The 24,644-nt window shown below is 44.1% G+C and overlaps 4 protein-coding genes and 1 non-coding gene across 7 annotated transcripts; 3 read left to right on the top strand and 2 right to left on the bottom strand.

The window, feature by feature from the left end:
- Positions 1-3,686: 3,686 nt before the first annotated feature.
- On the top strand, positions 3,687-4,728 carry LOC133909812 (transcription factor MYB57-like). The gene is made up of 2 exons (XM_062352361.1): positions 3,687-3,908; positions 4,007-4,728. Exons 1-2 carry the CDS (start codon positions 3,746-3,748, stop codon positions 4,603-4,605), a joined length of 762 nt encoding a protein of 253 aa, XP_062208345.1. The 5' UTR covers positions 3,687-3,745; the 3' UTR covers positions 4,606-4,728.
- A 4,934-nt stretch (positions 4,729-9,662) lies between these two features.
- Positions 9,663-12,444, top strand: LOC133897143 (uncharacterized). 2 transcript variants are annotated; one of them, XM_062337752.1, is made up of 4 exons: positions 9,663-10,889; positions 11,503-11,592; positions 11,702-11,769; positions 11,886-12,018. In XM_062337752.1, exons 1-4 carry the CDS (start codon positions 10,206-10,208, stop codon positions 11,929-11,931), a joined length of 888 nt encoding a protein of 295 aa, XP_062193736.1. In that variant the 5' UTR covers positions 9,663-10,205; the 3' UTR covers positions 11,932-12,018. The 2 variants fall into 2 exon arrangements, with proteins under 2 accessions (XP_062193736.1, XP_062193727.1); XM_062337743.1 differs by having other exon boundaries at positions 9,681-10,889; positions 12,002-12,444.
- Positions 12,445-12,583: 139 nt separating this feature from the next.
- TRNAC-GCA (transfer RNA cysteine (anticodon GCA)) lies at positions 12,584-12,655 on the top strand. The gene has a single exon. It is a non-coding gene; the product is annotated as a tRNA-Cys (tRNA).
- Positions 12,656-13,832: 1,177 nt separating this feature from the next.
- Positions 13,833-17,344, bottom strand: LOC133897136 (rhamnogalacturonan I rhamnosyltransferase 1-like). Its single transcript, XM_062337729.1, has 8 exons — positions 16,891-17,344; positions 16,217-16,284; positions 16,008-16,096; positions 15,600-15,762; positions 15,223-15,512; positions 14,931-15,135; positions 14,694-14,851; positions 13,833-14,524 (listed from the first exon to the last, which is right to left on the bottom strand). The coding sequence occupies exons 1-8, from the start codon at positions 17,120-17,122 to the stop codon at positions 14,278-14,280; spliced, it is 1,452 nt and encodes a 483-aa protein (XP_062193713.1). The 5' UTR covers positions 17,123-17,344; the 3' UTR covers positions 13,833-14,277.
- Positions 17,345-19,441: 2,097 nt separating this feature from the next.
- Positions 19,442-24,248, bottom strand: LOC133897127 (autophagy-related protein 18c-like). Of its 2 annotated transcripts, XM_062337706.1 has the most exons (6): positions 24,022-24,248; positions 23,276-23,341; positions 22,443-23,221; positions 22,004-22,262; positions 20,921-21,044; positions 19,442-19,925 (listed from the first exon to the last, which is right to left on the bottom strand). In XM_062337706.1, exons 3-6 carry the CDS (start codon positions 23,202-23,204, stop codon positions 19,814-19,816), a joined length of 1,257 nt encoding a protein of 418 aa, XP_062193690.1. In that variant the 5' UTR covers positions 23,205-23,221; positions 23,276-23,341; positions 24,022-24,248; the 3' UTR covers positions 19,442-19,813. The 2 variants fall into 2 exon arrangements, with proteins under 2 accessions (XP_062193690.1, XP_062193699.1); XM_062337715.1 differs by lacking the exon at positions 24,022-24,248 and adding an exon at positions 23,536-24,015 and having other exon boundaries at positions 22,443-23,341.
- Positions 24,249-24,644: the final 396 nt, after the last annotated feature.

The raw sequence follows: 24,644 nt of genomic DNA, 5'->3' as shown, positions 1-24,644 counted from the left end.
CCAAAGCCGTAGCACCCTATCCGCAAAGCTCCGCCGCCCAAAGTCGCTACCGCACGTAACCGAGTTTCTCCGGTGCTCTGTCGCCCTCGTCGACACTGTAGCCATGTTGTCTGAGCCCCCATGCCCCTGTGCCGCCGCTCGCCGGAGCTTCACACCCGTGGATCCCGATTCTGGCGAGAGTCTGGCCGCCCGTCGCCGTGTCAAAGCTGTCGCCACCCTCTAGTGAATGGTGAGCCCCATGAGTTCAGTCGACCTCTCCCTTGTCTACTCGCCTATGCACCCGGTCCATGAGCTGAGATCGTTGGATCTAGATCAAATGGCCCAAATCAATCCTTGAATTATTAATTTGTTTTTCTTTTAAAAATAATATTTAATCTTTATTGCGCAATAAACCCTCTACCAACACAATAATTCAAAGATTTTAGTAATAAAAATAATCCTTTATACTCTGAAATTCATGTAATTTTGTAGAAAACCCCTTATTTAGTAAAACCATCATAATTTTTTTTCGTAGCTTCTTTTTAAGCGATTCTTGCACCGTTAGATTCATTTCTCTGAGGTCTATCTTTCTAGATAAGTTTTGTCTTGTTGTCCTTTTGTTTTGTACTCTGTTCTTAGTGTGTTATGTTTGTGTGCTTTGCCAATAATCATGCGATTAGACGTCAATGCCTCGGATCAATCTAAGGGACATCAAGACCAGGAGCTAGAGTATACTGAGTAGCAGCAAGGATGAGGCAAGTGTTCTTGATCATTATGAACCTATGTTTTAAAATGTTTTGATTTACAAAATTACATGCAATGTATTTTAACTTGATGGGTAGTCACCTATGTTAGGGTTTACCTAGTTCTTCCTTTACATTCCTTGAAGCCTAAGTGGTAGTTGGTATGAGTTTTTTGGGTAAAATTACTTAGCCATATTGGGAAGTGTCATATAATTGATTAATGGACATATGCAACTATGGTGATAAACATGACGTAGCAACATGGAAGTTAGGACTTAGGCAAAGAGATGGCTTTGATAATGATGGTACTTGTGGATATGTTCCAAGCATAATGATAGGTTATGGATGTCCTTAACATTTGCTATTGTTCTGGATGTTCGTTAACATTTATATATGTTCTGGATGTCCTTTAACATTTGGTGGTTATCACCCGGTTGGATAGTCTTTGCCCAAGTATGAACAAATGAAACATGTGTAACCTGATTAAGAATTAGTTCATAGAGTGACAACCTAAGAAATACCGGACAAAAGATGAGGCTGATATGGGTAAGGCTTAGCATATAGATTAGACACGTAGATGGCATTCGTTGGTGTACCAGGACCTAATTGATGGACCATGCTTCGTAGTGATTCTCCTGGCGGCACACCACTAACGCGTGTTAAATGTCTTACAAACAAGGCAACAAGGATATCACGACTCATAGCTAAAAGTTGGACAACATCCGCAGAATGTAAAACTGTTATAACAGTCGTACCCACGGTTATGGAAGACTTGGATCCTCACACGATTAGTTAGTTATGGGTATCGTTTTGGTGGTGGTGAGCTAGTTATGGTTTGCAAGATAGTTATTCTTGGATAATGATGGTTTGGGTCATACAGGTATAATCACTTAATAATTATTTAATACTTTTCAATTACATTAGTATTTTATTTACTCGCATTTATGCAAATATACAATGTGTCATCCTATTCTTGTTGTAAGCCTACATAGCATTATTTTTCCCACACTTACCGACTACTCCATGTACTCACCCTTGCTATCTCCCACAATTCATATGTTATTCAGTGAAGGACTTTCAAGATGATGACCTGGTGTTATAGAAGCGCTTTCCCCAGTCGGTGCCTGTGGAGATGTTGTGGTTGTTGATGCTTTCGTTTCGCTGCCATCGTTTAGTTGTTATAGTTTGGTTATTAGAGTTGTTTAGGTGAAGTCTTTGTGCAAGAGTCAAATAGTTGTAAGTTGAAGTATTGCTTTTGTTACTTCACCTATGATGTCCTTATGTGTGTTAAACTTCCAGGGCGCACATAAGCCGCACTTAATTTTATCCGTTAAAACCTAGTGTGAAAGCTTTTCTCGCTCCACGGTACGGCCTTCCAGTTTGAGTAGGTTATCCTAACCCTTGTCCGTATAAGTGAGGCACATGCTCTACAGAATGTCGTCTGAGCTTGTTGAGGTTGTGTTGGCACGCCTGCCTCATTGACATGAGTTATGGTGTAGTGATCCGTGGGCATTTAGTTTGTGCCTCGGCCACCTCGCTTTCACTTATGTGCCTGAGTTTCCTCTATTTGCTCCTGAGAAGTGGCCTCCACATCTTGTTGAGTAGTGACCCCTCTTGTTGTTGAGAAGAATAGGCTGGAGACAGTTCAAGTTCATCTCCAGATGTCATCTTCAAAATAGGAATAGTCACATGCTCCCAAATTGATAGTTCAAAAGCTTAGAATATATATATGGCAATAGAATGTGTATCAATCTCAGAAAGTAAATAAAAAGATAATGAGATGTGGATATATAGTATAGGCTTACAATCAACTACCCTTGACAAACATACACCCTTTTTCGAATAAATGGATTCTACAGTCTTTTGTTATGGGTGCTACTTCTAAGAATCTTCCCACAGTTAAGATTGGAACAAAGTTAAAAAAAAACTACAATGTACCATTGTGATATTATGGAGTTGGCTAAATATGCATTTGTAACTGTCATAAATGGTCTCATAGACTATAACCATCCATACCAGATAATGGCTGATGCACTTACTATGATTCAACACATTGGTCGAATTGAAAATACCAATGTAGATCATTCTATGCACCATTGAATAACTTATATGCTCTTTTTGTCATCTTAATTGTGACTGGTGCAAAGACTGTGGAGATTGCCATGAGTGCTAGAATCTGTAAGATTGAAAAATAACTATATTGCCAAGAGTGCAATTGTAGATGGTAAGCTGTAACATCTAGTTTCAAGGAACAAAATAAGGTACAACATATGTATGTTAGGATCAAATTTTATACATGCAATATGCGCAACACATGTACGCTCCGTACATTGCCCTGCCCGCTGCTCAGCACCCTCGAGCCCGACTCCTTCCTCGAGCCAGCGTTCGAGACCGAGCTGGCCACGAGCGCCACCGCCTCCGAATCCCAACCAACCCAACCGAATATGGACTCCAACCTCAGGTGCCGAATACAGATGAGCAGTGCCGTATTCAGCACCTCAGGTGCCGAAAACAGTGGGTCAGTCTTTTTCGGTGTTTCAGGTCTGAAATCGGATTTTCGGATTTTGAGGTGCCGAATACATGTGCTAGATTTACAAATGAGCCGATATGTTGTTTATTTTAGTAAATACACCGACATATATTGTCTACTTTTATGTTTTTGCCGACAACTCATGAGTCATGGACGCGTACCACGCCAAATAGGATATATAGGAAAATTCTTTCTACTACACATATATATAAATTGTACACAAGCGCTGCTTGTCGGATGCACCCTACTTGCTCCTGCAGGAAGGGCAATGTACAGGAGCGTACACATGCTGCTTGTCGGATGCACCCTACTAGCGCCTATAGGAAGGGCAATGTACAGAAGCGTATACATCCTGTCCTGTACTCCTTCGTGTACATATATTTACATATATATAGTGCAGGTGCAGTCACACACGACTAACACCACCTGCAAATCTGAACTTGCCAATACAGAAGTAGTAGCTAGAGCTAGCTAGCTAAGCCACCAGCTAACAATGCTGCGGAAGCCAAGCCATGTCGACGCCGGTGCCGGCGCCAACTGCGCAGATGCGAATGAGGAGAGGAAGGGGCTGTGGTCTCCGGAGGAGGACGAGCGGCTCTTAACCCAGATCACCCGCCACGGCGTCTCCACCTGGAGCTCCGTTGCGCAGCTTGCAGGCAAGATTAATTCTTTCGAATTACTAATGTTACTTTTTGTATCAGTTAAAACTTATAATTAATCTGTTCTCTCCTTGGCACGAATGCTGAATGCGCAGGGCTGAGGAGGAGCGGCAAGAGCTGCCGGTTGCGGTGGATGAACTACCTGCGGCCGGACCTGAAGAAGGAGCCCATCTCCAAGCGAGAGGAGAAAACCATCATCTCCCGGCAGCAATCGCTAGGCAACAGGTGGTCGACGATCGCGGCGATGATGCCGGGCAGGACGGACAATGAGGTCAAGAACTATTGGAACTCCCGCATCAGGAAGCGCCAGAAGGCCGCCGCCAAGGCAGGCTGCTGCACCGGTAACGGTACTGAGCCAGCGCCGGAAGCCGGAGAGAATGAATCAACCAATGCGGCCACGGCGGCGCCTATCCCGGCGCGGTTCCCGGTGTTCGCGTGCCAGCTGTTCGATGGCAGCGCCACGGCTTCTGCAGGCAGCTACGCCAACGGCGGCAGCACCCTATCAACTACTACTGAGCCGCAGAACGCCGATTCGGAGAGCGAGGCGAGCGTCGGCCACGGCGGCGAGGACGCTCATTGCGCCGACAGCGACAGCGATTTCATCCGTTATTTCCTGGATGATCTCGAGTACCCGGCCGATTTGCTCATGGATGTGCCGGGGTTCATGGACGCATTGGAGAGTGAACTGTGTTAGATACATGGCTTTAGTCTAATATATATAGAATTCCAAATAAATCTTAAAGATCTAACTAAGTGAATATGAAGGAAGAACAATTTAAAATGAATTCTTTTCTCTATTCACTTAGTATGTGTGGATAAGGGGACTATGAGAACACGCGTGCATGCTCGTCTCGCTAGGGCGAAGGGTGCACCTGCATGATATCTATGTGAATGTTCACCGAATTCAGATCCAGCTGCTTGCGTAGGTGCGGCCCCTTTTACAGTTTTATTCTTTTTCTGCGTGGCCAAACACACACACACACAGATATATATATATATATATATATATATATATATATATATATATATATATATATATATATATAGGAAAACTAGTATGTACTCCTGGGTGTATGTACTCCCATCTCTCATATACCACTTTTACACATGAGTTATACTTCTTTATCACTTTAAATATACTTCATTAGTAATTATAAGATACTACAATACAAATCCCATGAAAAATTTTATGAAATTCCATGATTTTTATCTTAATTTGCGTATATACTTCTTTTATGTATAAAAAAGAGTATATAGCAAAAATGAAAGGCTAACATTGAATTTTTTTTCATACAACTCATATTGGAGTATCTTAGAATTAGTATTAGAGTATACTAAAAATGATAAAAGAGTATAAAGTGTTTGTTTAGGTGGTATATTGCATGTGGGAGTACATACTCCTAGGAGTATAGAATAGGTGTCCTATATATATATATATATATATATATATATATATATATATATATATATATATATATATATATATATATATATATATATATATATATATATACACACGATTAGGGTTTTACTTATTTTCTCTGTTGCACCACCGCATATAGTCTACTCTATCCCGTTGCATCTGCGTGCAACGACGAATGGGAGAGCAGGTCTCTAGAACTCGTTGTTCTTGGGCTTCTGCACCAGGAAAGGGTGAATAAGGTTTTTGGGAAGCTCTCATCGCGACCGCTCAAGATCTGCTTCCTCTATATCATCGTGATTTGCTTTGTCTACTTCATCTTCATCACCGTCGACTATCAGGCGCAAGACATCAACCTCAGGATGACCCTGTAGCAACGTAAACCAAAAAACCATAACCCAGGAGAAGGCCTGGAGGTGAAAATTCTGAGAAAATATCAAACATAGCAGTTTGATCCGAGCCCTCTCCGACAAAGGGAGATCACACAGTGGGGGAGCACCACGTAGAGGGCCATCTTTCCTCGGAGTGACCATTATTAAGAATTTGACACGCGACTCGATGGCTTCGTTAGGAAGATCTAGGTAGTAGGGATACTTAAGATGTTGCACGATTAAGAACGAACGCAAAGGAAGTGGTTGCGGTATTACCTACGAAGCTCTCCTAGGTAACGTCTTCACTCCTGATGTACGTGTATGACGGATTTGCTCTCCTCCGCAAGGAGAACAACCGGCGTTTGATGAAGTCGTGGACAACGTCTGGTCCCAATAGTCTAGCACCTGTAAGCGTATTGACCCATGCATCAAGGGTCAGCAGCTACGGTATTGTCACAGGGGCGCTCCCCCAATTCTCATTACATACACCGGTGTGCCCGGCACACGAAGGTTATCCAAGGAATCTTCTATCGCGAGGTAGAACCAGTGCTCCCTCCAGCCCGACCACGATGACTTGAGACCCATCTTGAGGTAGGCGCCCGCAACGTTGCGGAGGCGAAACCAGTAGCTTCTGATGGCCGGCCTGGTCTGTAACCTGGCCATGTAGAAAAAACTAAAGAAGTCGAGGCACGGCTCTACCCTGATGAAATTCTCGCACATGTGAGTAAAGACGCTCAGCATGGTAATAAAATTAGGGTTAAAATGGAGATGGCAGATATTGTAGAAGGAGATAATGGTGGTGAACAATTTAGAGAAGGATGGCATAAGTCCGGCCAAGAAGAATGAGATGAACATCACGATCTCCCCCTGGTGGGGAGCAGGCACACTCTCCCCAAGGCAGTACCCAGAAGATAGGCGGTGAGGGAGTAGGTGGTTCTCGTGCATGTGCCTCAGCTTTGCCGTATTGCACTAGAATTTAGGGAAGTTTGGCTTGTTGCCGGTGTGCGGTGCCATCGGAATGTGCAAAGGTTGCGACGGGAGTAAGGACGTTGATGGAGGGTAAAGGCTTTGTAGCAGGAGCATGGGTGAAGATAGAAGGAAAGGGCTTGGAGTCTAGGGGAGGTGATGAAAGAATTTGTGGGGACCCATCGACGCTCCATTTATAGGCCTGTTGTGGTATCTCAACCGCCGTGGGGACCGATCTGTTCAAAATTCAAAAGGCCGTGCATGGGGAACCTAGATTCCCTCGGGTCTGTCGGCAATCAATGTTTCTCTCTCACACATCCTCTCTCTCTCTCTCTCCAGATGTTTAACCTCCCCTCGGGATGCAGTTTCTCGAGCCGACCACGAAAGTGGACCACGTCGACAACCACTCCCCAGGCGAACTTATGTCCCCTTGGGGCCCAAGTGGTGCGACCACACCCAACCATGACTACATGGCAAACCACTCAGTCTCCCACATCCACAAAAGAGCTTAGGGGCTATTGTTGGTGTAAAGAGTAAGGGGTACCCTGTCATGGGGTTTACACGGCAAATCCTACCTAGTAGTTGATATTATTAAGATCATGGCCCCACCACATGACCAGGAGGGCTCGTGCAACCAGTCCCTTGATTGCTAAAGAAAATCTCACTACCAGCCCTTGCTGGTCGCGAGGTAGATACTCACCTAACCCGTCTAATCTCATTTAATGCCATCCACTCAAGTATTTTCCTTCCCCTGCCATCTCCTCTAGGCGAGCAAAGTCATGGCCGACACAGAGGTGCAGTGTGCCATCATGTAGAATTAAATGTTATGGGATAGCCTTGCAGACGAGCGTGCAACGGGCAGTGATGGGACAGCCTCACAAGTGAGCGTGCAGCGCGCGGTGATGGGACAAGGCGTACCGATCGACCAGGGTAGGGCGAACCTTGCCTACCATTTGTCATCATAGGCTAGGAATAGTTGGCTCCATCGGTTTTAGGTTGGTCTCGGGGTTTGGCATGGTCTATTTGATTGTATCTCTCTCTTTCTACTATATAAATGGAGGAGGATCGAGCTTATAGGGGGTAGGACTCATTTGTCTGTAACAAATTCTTCAAGGGCACAAGAAAATATACATTACATAGGAATCTTATCCTATGGAAGTTCTGAACCTAGATAATTCTTCGTGTTCTTGAGTTTCCTTTGGCACACACATCCACCAAAAACATTGATCATGTGCTCGTCATCCGGTACACCACAGAAGCATTGTCAGAGATTAAACCTCGATGGTCCTCCCAGCTCAACCCCTTAGCGCTCTCTCTCTCTCTCTCTCTCTCTCTCTCTCTCTCTCTCTCTCTCTCTCTCTCTCTCTCTCTCTCTGTCTCTCTCTCTCTCTCTCTCTCTATTGGACTTGTTCCACATGGGTTCCAGTCCTACCGATGTGACTTCAGCCTCCAATGGCGAAAGTAGAGAGAGACTCCGAGAGGGAGAGAGCGAGTTTGTAGGGGAGGGAGAGAGAGGGGAGAGATTTTAATAATTTAGTGTTGTTTGTGTAATACAATTCAGATTCTAGATTGTGAAAATCAAAATCTGGATAGTTAGAATCACAATAAAAAACAAATAGGCTCTAAGTCGTAGGTTAAGCTTAGCCAAGGACGAATCTAGGACATGCCCAGCGAGCGCACATGTCCCTGCTCAAATTCATATTTTTGAGTGGACTTGAACATTTCTTAGTAAAATTTCAAAGACCAAGTATCTAATATGGTAAAGATTTTGTTTGCTCACACACCTGCACGCCCGTGCCAACCGTCCAATCCAACTCCTCTGCAACTCTATCTATCTTATCCATCCCCTCCCATATCCAATCCTCTCCTCATCACATAGACTCATCCCCTCTATCTCTGCAACAGACATCGACTCATCCTCTCCCTCATCAATCCCCTCCCCCCCCCCCCTCTCTGCAATAGATCAAGGAGTTTGAGGGCTCGCTGGCCATTCCCCGGGCACGAAGTAGCTGTATCCGGCCACCCTCATGGTGCAGTGCTGCCTGAGCTCTCCCCCCCCCCCCCCCCCAATAGATCCAAACGCATGGGAGCTTGCCGGCCACTCCCTGCATCCAGTTTGCTCAATCTCGCTGCTCTCATGCCTCAGTGCTACCTCAATGCTTCCACCGTCTCATGTGCGCCCTCGACTTGCCCTCTCTCTCTCTCTCCAACAGATCCAGACTCATGGGGGCTCACCGGCCATCCCCCCATCTAGTTCGCTCTCTGAATGTGTATGAATATGCTTGTAAATTAGGAAAAAAAAACTTGCTTTCAAAGTTGATACTGATTTGCTTGTAAAATTATCTAAATTTACTCTTTGTGTCTTATTGATTTTGCTTTTATAAATTATGGCAATTTTCCCTATAAAACAGTGGTAACGTCTTGTAAAGTTGATAGAGGCATCAAGAGAGGGAAGGCAGCTAGTAGAGAATGCACGATGTCTAATTTGGATAGTTTGCCTAATAAAAAATACAACTAATTAAGTATAGTTTTCTAGTTAAAAATATATGGATGGATAAACATTAGCATACACATGTAATATATCCCGCTCAATTTTTAGCCCAAGTCTGCACTGAGCTCAGCACAGCACAGCACAGCACAACCAGTTGGTGCGAGGCTTCGCTTTCGCCAACCGCGAGGTAGGTAGAGACCGCTTGGTAGGAATAGAAGTGGGTGACACCACACGCAGACACTCCGCTTCGTTTTTTCACCCGCCATGCAATCGACGTCCCAACTGACAAACCTTCTAGAAACTTTACTGCACTTCCATGATTCGTGGTGTTGACTGTCGAGCGAGGAAGCCTTGCACAGACAGACGACGTGGGGCACGCTCACGATGGTCAGAGTTGGACCACGCATGGGGCTTCCTTTTTACTCATCACCGGAGAAAATTAAGCTCAACAAAAAGTTGATGCGCGTCCAAGAAAGGAGGAAGCAAAAATGCAGCACCTGCCAAAGGAAACCTATGGAACGAAAGAGAAAGCAGAGTACTCTGCTCTGCTCCGAAGTCTTGCACGGAACCAAATGCGCTACGCGCGTACGCCGACAGAGAAGAGGAATATGGAAGAGGAAGCCCAAGCCACCCTTCAATTTTTGGATATGGAAGATGACAAGAAAGAAGAGAAGATGAAGATGATTTTTCGAACATGAAAGAGGGATAGGAAAAGAAGATGAGTAGGAGAAAGAAGTAGAAGAAGCCCCTTTTACTTGGTGTGTGCTGAATCCGCCGTTGTCTCCACACCCAAATACCCAAACAGTATGATAAAAAAAAAACTAACAAGCCCCACCCACCAAGTTACCAATCTACACTACAAACACGAATTCAGAGACTAATAAACACAAATAAGGCTGATATCTGAGCCCATATATCACCACACCACCATATCACAAAGAAGACACCTGCTCATTAGGCCAAAACCAGTAAAGCTGAGAGGCAGAGCGTGCGGAGAGAAGAGAAGCAGCTGCCGTTCACAGAGAGGTCGAAAGAGCTATAGAGCAATGGGGTTCGGCGTCGTGTCCCTGCTCAACGCGGTGTTCCGCCGCATGTTCACCTCCGCGGGCCTCCGCCCTGGCTCCGCCGCCGTCGACGCCGACACCACCATCCACTTCTGGGCCTGCCCCTCCCTCCTCCCATCCTCTTCCTCCTCAGAGGAGAAGGAGCGGCGGCCGGTGGTGGTGCTGATCCATGGCTTCGGCCCGGACCCGACGTGGCAGTGGGCGGCGCAGGTGGGCCCGCTCTCCCGCCACTTCGACCTGGTGGTCCCCACCCTCCTCTTCTTCGGCGCCTCCGCCACGCGCGCGCCGGCCCGCTCCGACGCCTTCCAGGCCGCCGCCCTGGCTGCGCTCCTTACCGGCGGCGGACACCTCCCCGGCATAGGCCGCCGCCGCACGGTGCACGTGGTGGGCACCAGCTACGGCGGGCTCGTGGCGTACCACCTGGCCCGCGCGCTGCACCTGCACCGCGGCGACGGCGCAATCGAGTTGGGGAAGGTGGTGCTGTGCGACTCGGACGCGACCAAGGGAGCGGAGGACGACCGCGCGCTGGCCGCCAAGGGCGGCGTGACGGAGGTGACCGAGCTGATGGCGCCCGCGGACACCAAGGCGCTGCGGCGGCTGATGGCGCTCTGCGTGCACCGCCCGCCCAAGTACATCCCCGAGTGCCTCCTCCGCGACATGCTCCGGGTACGTACGCGCTCGCCGGCAGTCCATGGCCGACCACCCTGCATGCATACGTACGTATGTATACCGTACAATACTTTCAGAAAAAAATTGTCCTGATATATTCGGTTTATCAGATTTACCGATGAACTCCAATAGAGAAAAAATACCTATTTAACAGTATTTTATTTAAATTTATAAATTATATCGATGATCAAAATTTACCGGTATACATAACCTGACTGCGCTGCAGCTCACATGTAGTAAAGTGTATCGCATCGCATTCACCATCAATCAAAAGCGGAGGCAATCATCATGGCCAAGGTTTGGTGGTGATTAGACATTGTTGTACACTTGTACTCACAACTTATTTGCAACGCAAAGATTTGGAAAAAATTAAAAAACAAAGATTTGGTGGCGAATCACATCCGCGACCACCGACCGCTCAATTATCTCGCGCAAAGCATGATTCGCCACCATGACGCAAGCATCACGTCTTGCGCTGTTGACTTTTTCTCACTACTACTTTCACACAGACGAAGAAAATATATCGACTTATTTTCAGACAGCAAAAGTAAATCAAATTATCATTTGTTTGATCTCAGTAAATTGATCGTGTGATGTGTGATGAATGCAGAAATACTTCGCGGACAAAAGGGAGGATAAGATAGCGCTCATCAAAGGGATCGCCACCGGGGAAGGCTTCCAGCTCACTCCTCTCCCTCAGGTCAAAAACTAATCAACCCATCAATGAACATGTACACTCTGATGAGTTGGTATAGTGATGGACACAAGCACTGACACATCGTCGTACGATTAACGGATCATAATCGCAGGAGGTGTTGATCATCTGGGGAGAGTTCGACCAGATCTTCCCAGTGGAGAAAGCGCAGAAACTGAAAGAGTAAGCTCTTGTTAACCACTTACATTCAGGCATTCAGTTCTTCAGTAGTCAGTCAGTCAGTACTCCTCCTGAACTTTTGTTTGTTCGACACAACTTAACATCAATCGATCTTACAGGCACGAACGATTAGTCTCTTTCCAGGTTGACGGATTGAGCAACTAACAATTAACGCAAACTAATGGATGCCTGATGCTTGATGAGAAGAAGTAAATGAGGTTTCGGATGCATGCAGGAAGCTCGGGGAGAAGGCGACGGTCAAGGTAATCCCGAACACTGGGCACTTGCCGCAGCAGGAGGACCCCAAGCTCTTCAACCGCATCCTCCTCGACTTCTTCCTGCAGCCCGCTTCCACCTACAATGGCGCCACCGCTGCTGCGAAGTAGAGCACAGTGGAATCGAGTTCTTGGATATCCTTCTGTGTTTCTGGCACGAGCTTGCACCTCTGTATACGGTTGATTCTGCTTTGCAGCTGGTTTTGAGACACTCAGAGAGAAGTCATTATTGCTGTAATTGAAGGTTTAAGGATGCATGGAATATTTCAGCTTCAAGCACTCCGCGTCCTTAATTTTTTTGGAAATGGGGATACCCCAGATTCCATTACTATGAAGAAAACAGAACCCATGTTCACGAGATTACTGACATACGAGATAAAGTGAGATTTTGAGTTCAGAATGATATTTTTCTGTCAAATGGAGCTCGTCCAATGTCAGAGAGATGCTGATGCTCTGCACCCTCGTCCATTCGGTTGCAACAAAACGGGGAAGTAAGCCTTGCCAAAAAATGCTCAAAATATTTAATAAATTATGATCAATCCGGGTCCATAGCTCAGTGGTAGAGCATTTGACTGCAGATCAAGAGGTCACCGGTTCGAACCCGGTTGGGCCCTTTTTCTCTTTTAAGAAACCGATCGTGTCAAAAAAAAATCATTTTTTATTTCAACTTCTTTTTTTGTGAGGTTTCAACTGAAATCCTTCGCGATAAAAAAATTATAAAGCTCGAGGTGAACCAGCACAACCTGAAGTTATTCTCCAATGTGTCTAAGCTTTCCGAACTTAAGATGATCTCCACCTCCGTTTTGCCGAAAGTTTGCACAGTTATTACTCATCTAAGGGTTCGCAAAAATATTTACAGACGTGGACGAGTAAAGTCATCAAATCGGGAGCAGTAAAAGATAGCAACTTGCAAATCATATTACTTCCTGCTAAGTAACGAACTCCAAATTGATCTCCATTAGGGATGTGTTTGGTTGGAGTGAGAGGTTAGATGAGATAGGGACATTTCTATTTTTTAATGTGATGATTCAATTTTTTAATTTAGTTGAAATGGATAGGATAAGTTAGTTTTCTGTTTGATGGATGAAATTATAATAAATAGGATGAGCTAGTTTTTTTTTATTAGATGAATTGGATAAGCTGTGTTAGTTATGGTAATTTTTTTTATGAACTTACATCTTGATTGTACAGCATTTAGATGAATTTATGTATGTTTTAATTTATTTGAATTTAAATTGAATAAAAAAAATATCACATGAAATGATACAAATACATATAAATAGAGCATTATAAAGGAACTTATTTTGTTTACAAAATAACTAGGGTTAGAAATATTTTTATAAATTAGTACATCATATGAGAATAATATTAATAAATTTTCTCAGATTTTTTAGAATTTATTTGAAGTTATAAATATAGGTTTTTTTGATAATTTTAATTAAATATTAGCTCAAACTTTTTAAATCAAATCAATTAAAATGAGTTGTTAGTGAGCTCTAGTTTACTTATGAAAACGTTTAAAATTTTTAAACAACTCTTATACTTCTGAATAAAATAGAGAGTTAAATAAAAAAAAAACCCTAAATACACGTACACACCTCTGATCAACAGCAGTCCGCGCAAGTTAGATGCCCGGTCCGACTGTTTTTACCGGTTCCGGCCATTCGGCATCTTAAAAAATATTTCTTTACAGTAACCACCCGATCCATCCAACCAAAACACCTCCAAAACTGATGACATCTCTCGTTCTCCAACCAAATATACTTTTCGCCAGAAAATCTCTGTATCAGCTGGGGAAAAAAAATCTTCCATTGCTTTTGGTGACTGACTAATAATACAAGAAGGTTTCAGGAAACTGAGCTACTAATGCATGATCATTGATCAGAGCTGCTGCCCCTAAAAAATGAAAATAGAAGCATCAAAAGGGGAATGGGGAAAATGGAATGAAAAAACTGACTGGTTAACAAAAGGATCACAACAACTATAACAAAAGGATGCTTGGGCGGTATGTCTTATTTCTGAACCCGGTGGTTTTCAGCTCCTTGTCCGCTTTATTCTGTGAGGAAATCTGGCTGTAATCATTGACTTGTGAACCTGCCTGTGCCTGAAGTAAATGCTCAGTATGCAGAGAGATCTGTGGTCAGCTGTACAAAACTAATGGTGTCACCGAAGGAATATGCTATGCCATCGGGTTAAGGCACCAATACTCATCGGCAATGCTTTCCAGGAAGCACCGTCAGGAAACAGATCTTAACCCCCCATTGGAACCAAGGCATTCTTGAGGATTAGCATAGAAATAGTCCTCTTCCTTGGGCTGGCCAGGGATGATCCTTCTTTCTGTAGGTTGCCCCATGCGGTTCTGGTGTGCCTCCTTCACTGCAGCTGAAAATTCATCCCAGGACAGGACACCTCCTTGGAAAAGGTCCAAGAGTTCAACCAGCTTCTTTCTGTCCAATAAGATGGTCTTGCGAAAGCCCGTATACCTAAAACGAATCAGCAAAGATACGATATTTCATAACCATAATGGTGGTAGTTTCGAAATCATGAAAGCAGAGACAGCTTTTACCCCCAAAGAATTCAAAGTTCTCATTGACTGATACTATAAAAGACAAAAGACAAGTAAATTTCCCATCAGATTTCAAAGAAGCAGACCTGCGGTGACCTTCAACAACCCTTGCCATATTCCCATCATAACTGGGGATGAAAACATCGCTTGCTATAGAAACCATGTAGTCCAGTGCAGCCATCTGGGTTGAATGGTTCTGGTATGGCCGCAATTCATCAGGAGATAATAGTTTCTCCTTCTTTACCTAGTATAATATAAAACTGAGCAAATTAGCACCCCGTAAAAAATCTTCAGGATTATGTAAATGATAGTAAAGTGCTCACTAGTTTAGGATATGCGGCCTTCAGAGAAGCCAAGCGCCTTTCACCCCCATAGATTTCACCAGAAGCAATATATATCAGCGTATCCTTTGTGAATCCTAGAGCTTTAAGCAGTAGGGTAATTTCCTCTGGTGTGAGGGGGCAAAGTCCCTGAAGCCTCTTCTCTTCAGAATTGATCTCCTTTTCTTTCCACCATGGATAAGCGTATCTACAGTACATACTCGATCAGTTTATATCTAGTGAAGCATCGAAGCAGCACAAAGCGTAGCACCAAGTAATAATGCAAAGCATAAACCTCATTCTAGTGAGCTCCTCAGTTTCTTCACCAGAACAGCCATGTGTGCAGCCTGAAAACGAGAGCATATCCATTTCATAACGTAAGTGAAGCACCACAAATTGCCCACTTCTCTGGAGGGTGGAGACAAGTTTTCTGCCAAGGGCCTCAATCTGTGGGGTGAATCTCAAAGCCTCAAAGTTGACACGGCAACGCAGCATCTGGAGCTGAACAGGAAGGCCATTGTTTGCAAGGCGGGCATCTGATTTATTGAAATGGATAACTTTGTGCTTCCTTGCAAGAGGTAATATCTGCAGGAGAACAGCTTTCAGATCAATTGTTATAACTTTTTTCAATGCTGCTAATTGCAGCCTGTAGTATGAAAGAGCGAACATTACCCGCTTTAGGTAGTACGTTTCATTCGACCAGCTGATAGGAGGCATTGAGTAAAGTCTCCGCTTAGTTCTTAACTTGAGTTTCGGTGGAAGTTCTTTAACAATCATCAGCTCATCTCTTAAGGAATTAATGAAGTGATCCACATAAAAAATATCTCCAAAATCACTGCAAATCAAGATAGTCAATCATTTTTTTAAGAAACTATAAATGAAAGAACTGCATCCAAAATAGTAACATTTTCACACACGCAAATCCTAGATTATTGTGAAATATTATATGAGTGTGGTTCACAACAGCACAAGATGATAACTCATGTTCAAGATATTTGCAGGAAGCAACTTAGGATATACAGCTCATCGAACATGTACAATATTGATCTCATTGAAACAATGTTATTTGGGAAATCATACCTAGGATCAGCCCAGAAAGACCTTTTATCCAGTTCAGGGACCACTAATGTTAGATTCAGATGGCGTGCTATGGTCACCATATCACATATCTGCAACATACCATTTCATAGAAATTCAGAATCCAGTGAAGACTGAACAGTAGTGCTCGCTCGCATCACGTACCCAGGTGATACTGACAAGCTACTACAGTTGAGGTACAAAGTACAAACCCCAGCTCGCATTTGATTGAGGCCCCCATTGCAAGTCACTTGTAGATAGCCATTGCTTCTATAAACTCCTACAGAAAATAACAAGGCCCTAATCAGCTATAGTGCCAACAGAAGGGCTGAGAGTCTGAGTCATCAGGATATGCCAATTGCCTTCTAGTGATGCATCTCTAAAAGCAAGCTGCCTGATCGCCGCTTGTCTCAAGGGAGTATATCCAGGGTACCAAGTTGAACTATGGAGCAAAGAAGTCCCCTGATCATTCCACGGTACTAGCAATTACATAGCTCTTTCTAATAAGCGTTGGGCTAACAAGTAACAACTAAATATAGCATATGCTGATACGCAAGATAGAAATCAAGGCATGAACCCGCATTTGGTCAGGTTCACTAAAGACACCTCCTTCGAGCAACCAAAGGCTAAACTGGACTCCTATTAACAATTGCAAATTCAGGACGTTTGCGCTCCAAGTCAAACCCGAGATCCCCAAAAGGGCACGAAATTCGCCATAAAACCGCCAATTCGAGGCCGCGATTGAGCCGAATCGCCAGGAAATGCGCCTCCTTTGACCACGGAACTGCCGCATTTAAGTCGCCCTCCGCCCAAATACGAGAACCCAGAGCTCCCCCGGATCGCCGCAAGGAGGGAAAGCGAGGAGACGTACGGGAGAAGCACTCACTCTTTGGCACGAGCGCCGGCGGCGAGAGCCGCGCCGCGCCGCTTTCCTCTCCGGCGAGCGCAGCGAGCCCGGCGGCGCCACCTCCGCCGCCGCAGTCCGCAAGGACCCGCGGCCGAAACAGCCCGGCGATGGACGCGAGCTGCACCACCGCTGTCCACACGACGGCGCTGGCCGCCGCCCGCATGGCCCACCGCCACGCCCGCCTCCGCCGCCCCCCGCCGACCGTCACCATCCGGTGGCCCCGGCCTCTCCCCCACCTACCTCCCTCCCAACTAATACTAGCACTGCTACTACCACCACCAGCAGCGGTGGGAGGCGAAGGCCGATCAGCGTGGGGGCCGCGACGTTGTTTATGCGAAAGAAATCAGCTGAGCTTTTTGGTGATTAGTTTAATGCGAAATTGGGTTTCGGGCATCGTGGTGCGATGGGACGAAGAAGAAATCGACGAGTGAGACGAGCGGCCGCGTGCGGCGGTAGGCACAACGTCAGCACTCTCCGGTGGGTAGCAAGCCGCAGAGTAACCCGTAATCACGGCGATTAATTAACAAATCTCTACTATACAAAACATAAATAATTCCTATACCACCTCTTTTCTTATTCTTCTCTTATCTAATAAAATTTATTAAAATTCAAATAATTTATTTATTTTTACCGTCCATTCTCGTTATTTAGCTTTCTCGTCTCATTATCGGCTACAAATGTATAACTTATTTTATTAATAAAAATAAATTAATTAATTAAGTGGGAAATTAACTATTCATTTTCGAATCTAATCTGACATCAAACTACGATATCACTCATATGATACATCCACATTTTTATACTTTAAATTTATATTTGATATTGCCATATTCAATATATATATTTTCGTTATAATATATGAGCACTTAGCTAGTTAATTATTAATTAATTGGTTAATCCGACCATAAGCGAGGAGTGACAAAAGTGCTCCCGGTTTCCATACGCTGCTCGTCCCCACTGCTGCACAGGTTATTAAACTAGCATGTGCACAGTGTGCTCTCTCTTGTCAGTGGCCTACGTCTACTCATCGTTGGACCACGTTTACTCGTCGTTTAGATATTGATACTGTGTTCAAATACAATTTTGATGATAACTTAATATATTCATAAAATTGAATGGATTTATGATATTACAAAAGTATTTTTGAGACAAATATTAATATATTGTTTTCATATTTCTGATCTAAATATTAAAATGATATTAACAGTTAAACTTTCAAAAGTTTGAATGTGTCCCAAAACGACGCATATTCGTAATGGAGTATTAAAATTAGATTAGAGTACATTAGTGCGGTAATTACGATGGTTTTATTAGGACTAAGCAGGGGTTTTTTCATGAGTCGGTTCGACCACGGATGTTGCTTCATGTGGTTATGTGCGAATTGAGCGGATCAGGTCGCTAAACAAGTGTCAAGATTGCGTTGAGCTGCAGGCTGGCCGCTATTTTTCTATACGCAGAAGCTTCGGACTGTGTAGGTGTGTGCTTTGCTTGCTTGGTTCTGAATCTTCCCTTTGTTTTTGCCCCAAATTTCAGTGATGAGAAGTTGCATCTACAAGTCACTGTCCTCGTTGATTTCCTAACTGTAACTGATCACTACCTATCAGTAAGGTTCATTTAGAGGGGCGTGGAGCTCGTTTGGTATAGCAGGCCGTCAAGCCGGACGCCACCCCGGACAGAATCCGGTGCCCATCTAATTTTTTTGAATATGCGAGTGCTCCCTCGTCAAGGGCAAATATATCGATACACGTCAACTTGCAAAAAAAAAAATCACGACGAGGGCAAATATATCGGTACACGTCTACTCATGCAATCTCACACAGATTTTTATATGATATGGAGCAGAGAAAGATGTAGTTATTTCATAAAATAATAGTGTCATAAACTAAAATTTAATATTACGAGACTACTCACATGATATTATACGACTTGTCATTATCATGTAATTCATAATATTTATTTGTTTACAAACACAAATCTTTGGGCCTTAATCTAGTGTGTGATCTGGCTTTGGGCCTTAATCTAGTGTGTGATCTGGCATTGATGCGATTAGCACATCGCAAAGAGAGAATGGTAGCGACAGAATATATATTAAACGTAACCACTGGACATGGACACGTCAGAAATAGGCTGCCCGTAAGCGATTATATATCACGTGATGAGGAGAGCAACTGATCAGATGTTCTTTTCACGAAAAAATTGTATCAACAGTACTAGAACATTGTACGGCACCTCGATCAGATGGGGTCAAACCTTAGTCGTGTTGTTACTTTTTAGTTGTGAGATAACCTCATCGAATCATTGTATTTCTCAAAAAAAAAGATCGACCCATTTGCTCAATCAGGTTAACAATCCTCATCAAACAGACAGACAAAAGAATCGCAGACCCACCAGCGAAGCAGTATCACATGACGAATTTTTTCATTTACAAATAGATCTAAATCATAGTCAGTTCTTCAGACTTCAGCATCGCGTATTAAACAATCTATCAAGCAGCAGACATAAATATCGGTGACCTACCAGCAATGCGATATCACAACATGCAGGATCCGAAGTGGTTGCACAATAAGGAATAGTCAAATCAATAAGCTACAGGCAAGAGTACAATAGCAAGTCTCGGAATTGCTACGGCCTTGCAGAGCACAAGGTCAGACTTATATTCATTCCTGAACTTGTGTTTACAAATATATCAAGGGGTGTTCTCGTTGGTAGAAAGAAAAGGCATCAAATAATGATTGCGATTTGGATGGAAGGACTTCTTCAGAGCGGGGATGGAAGTAGGTTGCGACAGCTAGTTCTCCTTATTCTGGCTGCCTATAACTTCACCGGCGAGAAGATGATATGTACAATGGATTGAGCACAAACTTGGATATTTACAGGGTGATATGATTGATCTTCATGCACTTCAGATGCCTGGGGTCCTGAAGGGTGGGCTTGTGTCGGCCTTCAGAAAATGAAAGTATTCCTTCTGCAACATCTGCCCTCCATTAACTTGGTCGAAGCTGCACCTATAGAAGCTGAATATGACAAAAGGTGACGCAATTAGTAAAATCAGCTAAACTTTCAACGAATGGTGGACCAAGATGCTAGGGCAGTCACTCGCTTGAGAGGAACAGAATCTGCCAAATAACTATGTTACCAACTGACATTGTTATATTCCTTTAATCTGCCAACCAATTATATTACCAACTAGAACTGTTCTATGCGTAATGTAAACTGTTGTTACCACTGGCTGGTGTATTTTCCATAGCTAAATATGAGGCAGTTTGTCATGGCTGCTCAGATGGGCCCAAGAAGTACCACGGCAGCAGCAGGCCAAAGGAGCACCACATCCAGGTTACCTTTTTAATTAGGAGATAAGTTTGGTATGTTAGGATTCGAGTTGATTTGTTTAGAGATAAGTTTGGTAGGAGATAAGTTAAGAGTCGGATTGAATTAGGACTGCTTAGAGATAAGTTTAGTAGGAGATAAGTTAGGAGTTGAAATCTCTATACAAAGGGGCACATCATTGTAATCAAGAAAGAAAAGAATTAATCTAAGTCTCCTCCAATATTCTAAGTCCCTCTCATCTATAGTCTAATATCCCCTAGCAGCCAACACCACCCGGCTATCCTTCTGAGGGATGTTTATCCCCCCTATGATCTTAGGATCATAACACAGTTGCTATAACATTCTGAAGTGAAAATCCCACAAGGGTACATAAGTACACCTGCACAATGACTATTGACAGCAAAGGTTGATTGAATGACATGGGCTCCACTTATACCTCAGTGGTTCAGTTTACAACATGCATATTTCACAAACAGGACAACATGCAATGCGACAAGGCCAAAAGTGTCTGGGTCCAAAATAGAAAAGGCTCCTAAGTTTTATATTTTATTTATGTGTTTCTTTTGCAAGATTAAACTCAGATGAAAAAAAAAAAGATCCAGCAACAACAAGCACCATCGAATGTAGTCATTTGCTGAAAGGACAATCTTGAAAATAAAATTCAATCTGTACAGGTGAGTACCTGCCATCCAGGCCAACCATCATTACAGTGTTCTGAGCACCAAAGGCTACTATGTAGCGTGTGACTTCTGGTAAATGGAACTGAGCAAATGACCACTCTGAACTGAAATATTTTGGCAGAATACCTGAAGAAATTTAACTCAGATAAGCCAATGGCATGTGTTCTCTGAGAAGCAAGCTCCAATACTTAATGAGACAAAAGGATATGGCAAACATGTAAATATACGATTCACTAGGTTTAACAAGGATTATGGTTCATGGAGAATGTATAATAATACATGTGCTTTGGCTGCTAGCAAGTAGCTTGTTTTATAGTTTTTCATATTAAAAGCAGAGGAGGAGGTCGCGTGATTTATGTGCGAGTCTTGACATGTCTTGACATCATTCCTTAGTCCTTGCACACTTCACAGAAAATTGCCCATAAAGTTGAAATCTTCTATTCTCAGATACCAGGAAAAGATAGGTTGGATATTCACCAAATATTTGTTTTATATAAGCAGCTCGCGGCATTGCATTTTACAACCAGTGAAACTCTTCTGTTAGCTAACTATGAGAGTATAATGGCTTCCTTATAACGAATGCCGGATGAGTAGGTCATGTCAAGCCTTCTGCTAGCGGACGAATTTCAATGTTTCATTAACTGTGCAAGAGGTGTATAATCCCATGAGTGCATGCATGCAAGTTCTGTAATGATACGACCAAATAACATGAGGTCAATGCTGTTGTCAATGTAACGAAATCACAAACAAGCAGCATATGAATAACAAATTAACAACCATAAAATGACTCCCAGTTCCAAGAAGAGTACCACTGCCTCCAATCAGGTTTAAGAAGTTTACAAGATCATGATGTGACTGCCCACCTCCAAATGACATTTAAACAAATAAGATTACCTAAGATTTCTGTGATTGAAGATAAAGAAAATAGCCACTAATTAAGTTAAAACTAAATTTACAGATTGGCAATCCCAGAGGAATTGCACTGATTCTCATCCAACTTTGCAACAATTGTAAGTTTTTATAATGGGACAACTTCCAGTAATCAGATCCAGACCAGATCAGCGAAGAAGGACTGAAAACCTTACCTCTCATGAAAGACAATGATGAACTCGCATTGGATCCAGTGTTCGTTTGAATAAGAGGATCAATAGAACTGGAAGAGTTCTGGTGATCCATTCGTGGACCTTCAAGAGTGCGTTGCTCATTGCTTGCATCCTCCCCAGCAACTCTGACTCTCAAAGAAAAAATATGAACAGTTCCCTTGTCACTGGACACTGCCAACCACTGCACATTGGGTGATAGTGCAATGCTATAGATTTCTGCCTTGTCAAGCCCTCTGCGTACCTACATTTCGTTTAGATTTTAGACAAATTGATCATTATGGGCTCATGCAAACCATCCGTGAATTATAATATTACAAAGACTTGAGAGGCAACAGAAATAAAGTAGATGCACCTGCCCTTAATTCACAAAAATGGATCACCCAAGATATCATCATGGAAAGCAATAGAAAACATTGCTCACCTCTTGTAAGCGAGTGCCATCCATTGTGTTGAATATTCTGATCAAAGTGCCCTTCATGCTTGCTGTTGCCAGTAGGAGACCATCCATAGTTAAGGACATGCAAGAAATGTGTGAATCATGAGCCGTAATCATCTTTGTCACCTTCAGCCCAAAATGCTCTACACGAACATGCCCCTGGTGCACCCCAGGGCAGGCCAGCACTGAAGTATTGGAATGATGGGAGAGGCAACACAATCCTTTGGGATTTGACAGGGTGTCAATCTGGTGGAGCAACTTCAAATCGGTGAAGTTGTAGACATATATCTTCCGCTCAAGAACAATTACAATATAGTCCTTCCCCAGTTTTACAGCCCGAACATCAGAGCGAAAGGCAAACTCTCCAATGCAACGGCTCTGGTGATCATCCCAGATCATCACCTTGTTAGGCGGATACTGTACATTGGAGCCACCACCAACAAGGGCAAGGATGTTGCAACGGAACAGCATCTCGACAATCCCAAACCCCCCACTCTTGAGATCCCTCCTGAAAGTCTCCTTAAAAGGGTCACAATTGAAGATCCTGAAGCCATTGCTGGTACCAGCAGCAAAGCAACCACAGTCCTGATTCCAAGCAACTGACAACAGCCTGACCTCCTGGTCGTCACCGCGGCCTGCTTCGGGCTGGCTAGTAGGTGCCGACAGCGGCCAGGAGTGAGGGGACTCGAATGTCCCAAGCTTTCCCGGGGGATGCAGACCCCGTGATGTGGAGACTTGTGAGCTCATGAGAACACTGAAGCCAAATCAATCGATTCAAAATGCAATGAGCTCAGCTACACCGAAGGTTGTTGCCTTGGCAGCAAGAAAGATCCGACAGTGAAGTTTCGGAGATCTTTTTTTCTATCAAAAATGTTGAGGGGATCCTGCAGCAAGTAGAAAGCATTATTAGCATGGAATGAATACCTCACAATGAGTGTAATCAACTCATCATCCAAACTGGCCGGGGAAAAAAAGGAAATAGCTGCAGTCCAAAAACGGAAAAAATTACAATTTTTTCATCGGCAACACAATACCAAGGGAAAAAAAATACAATTTGCTCAACATCAGGCTGTCGAACCTCGAGTGCAACGATTCGGTACTCAATTTTACTCCCTAGTGGTTGTGGGGGCATGGGGTCCAGTTGATCCCACAACAATTTCGGTAATTGCATTAACTGCTCCGAATTTGAGGGCTCACAGGAAATAACAGATTTCCGGAGACGAAAGCGAACGATCCATCCAGGAAAGCTAAGGGCTAGGGCTTCCTTATCAACATAAGAGGAAATCAATTCGCGTCCAGACGGATCTCCACTCCCGCGCCAGTCCAGAGGGGACGAGCACGAGGACGCGACGGGAGAGGGACGCGAGGCTCCTCCGCGGCGGAACGACGCCGGGATCTGGGCGGAGCCACCGTGCTCGGCGCGGAGGGCGGCGGCGATCCTATGAGAGCTGGGGAAACGAACGAGCGGGCGGTCGATCGCCGCGGAAGGTTCGAGAAGGCGCGAATCCCCTAGGAATAATCAGAGGAGGATGTCGGGGTGAGGAAGCGACGGAGCGAGTGTTACCTTCCCCTTGGGTCGCGCCCGCGCGGAGGGAGGGAGACGACGGGGACGCGGGAGGAGGTGGGGCGAGCCACGCGAGGCGACGGGGGACGGGAGGAAGGAGGAGTCGGGAAGGCGTCCGCCGGGATGCGTGCGTCGCAATTAATCTCCCCGTGTTAACTTAATCTCGTCGCGAAATCGTCATTACGGAGACCTGTTCTGCTCCCAACAGAGGTTCTTCAGCTTTAACAGTTTAACGGCGGCCTAGGCCTAGGAGCGGGGTACGGGAGACCACAGACCAGGTAGGGCCCGTCGGCAATGGCCGGACGCGCACGGCACGGGACGTATCATATTTCCGAATCGCGGGATGATTTTCTCTAGATAAGAGAACGTTTTATTATTTCGGTTTTTTGCATAAGGTATGCACAGAATCATCATTATTGTAGTCTATTATAAAATCATCGTCTTAGTCATTCATTGTAAATAAAAATCTAATAAATAGTAAATACTATTATAAAATCAATTATAAATATGATAGAAATCTAACTTTAAGAATTGAGGCTCCTAATAAATGTTTACTTATGTTTGGTGAATATCTCTATTATTGTAGTCTACAAGATACAGCATGCCCACTTTATTCAATTTCT

This window comes from Phragmites australis, chromosome 2 (assembly GCF_958298935.1).
Source record: "Phragmites australis chromosome 2, lpPhrAust1.1, whole genome shotgun sequence".
Lineage (NCBI taxonomy): Eukaryota > Viridiplantae > Streptophyta > Magnoliopsida > Poales > Poaceae > Phragmites > Phragmites australis.
Note: the sequence above shows the minus strand (reverse complement) of the source record. Positions and strands in the feature narration are given on the sequence as shown.

Bases quoted from the DNA above. Each gene is read 5' to 3' on its own strand.
- LOC133909812 (XM_062352361.1), top strand. From the start codon at position 3,746: ATGCTGCGGAAGCCAAGCCATGTCGACGCCGGTGCCGGCGCCAACTGC. The intron at 3,909-4,006 runs GCAAGATTAATT...CTGAATGCGCAG, and splicing joins CTCCGTTGCGCAGCTTGCAG to GGCTGAGGAGGAGCGGCAAG.
- LOC133897127 (XM_062337706.1), bottom strand. From the start codon at position 23,204: ATGAGCTCACAAGTCTCCACATCACGGGGTCTGCATCCCCCGGGAAAG. The intron at 22,263-22,442 runs GTGAGCAATGTT...AACGAAATGTAG, and splicing joins ATGGCACTCGCTTACAAGAG to GTACGCAGAGGGCTTGACAA. The intron at 21,045-22,003 runs GTAAGGTTTTCA...AAATTTCTTCAG, and splicing joins ATCATTGTCTTTCATGAGAG to GTATTCTGCCAAAATATTTC.
- LOC133897136 (XM_062337729.1), bottom strand. From the start codon at position 17,122: ATGGTGACGGTCGGCGGGGGGCGGCGGAGGCGGGCGTGGCGGTGGGCC. The intron at 16,097-16,216 runs GTTTGTACTTTG...GGTATGTTGCAG, and splicing joins TCAATCAAATGCGAGCTGGG to ATATGTGATATGGTGACCAT. The intron at 15,513-15,599 runs GTAATGTTCGCT...GTTCTCCTGCAG, and splicing joins AAACGTACTACCTAAAGCGG to ATATTACCTCTTGCAAGGAA.
- LOC133897143 (XM_062337743.1), top strand. From the start codon at position 10,206: ATGGGGTTCGGCGTCGTGTCCCTGCTCAACGCGGTGTTCCGCCGCATG. The intron at 10,890-11,502 runs GTACGTACGCGC...TGATGAATGCAG, and splicing joins TCCTCCGCGACATGCTCCGG to AAATACTTCGCGGACAAAAG. The intron at 11,593-11,701 runs GTCAAAAACTAA...TCATAATCGCAG, and splicing joins AGCTCACTCCTCTCCCTCAG to GAGGTGTTGATCATCTGGGG.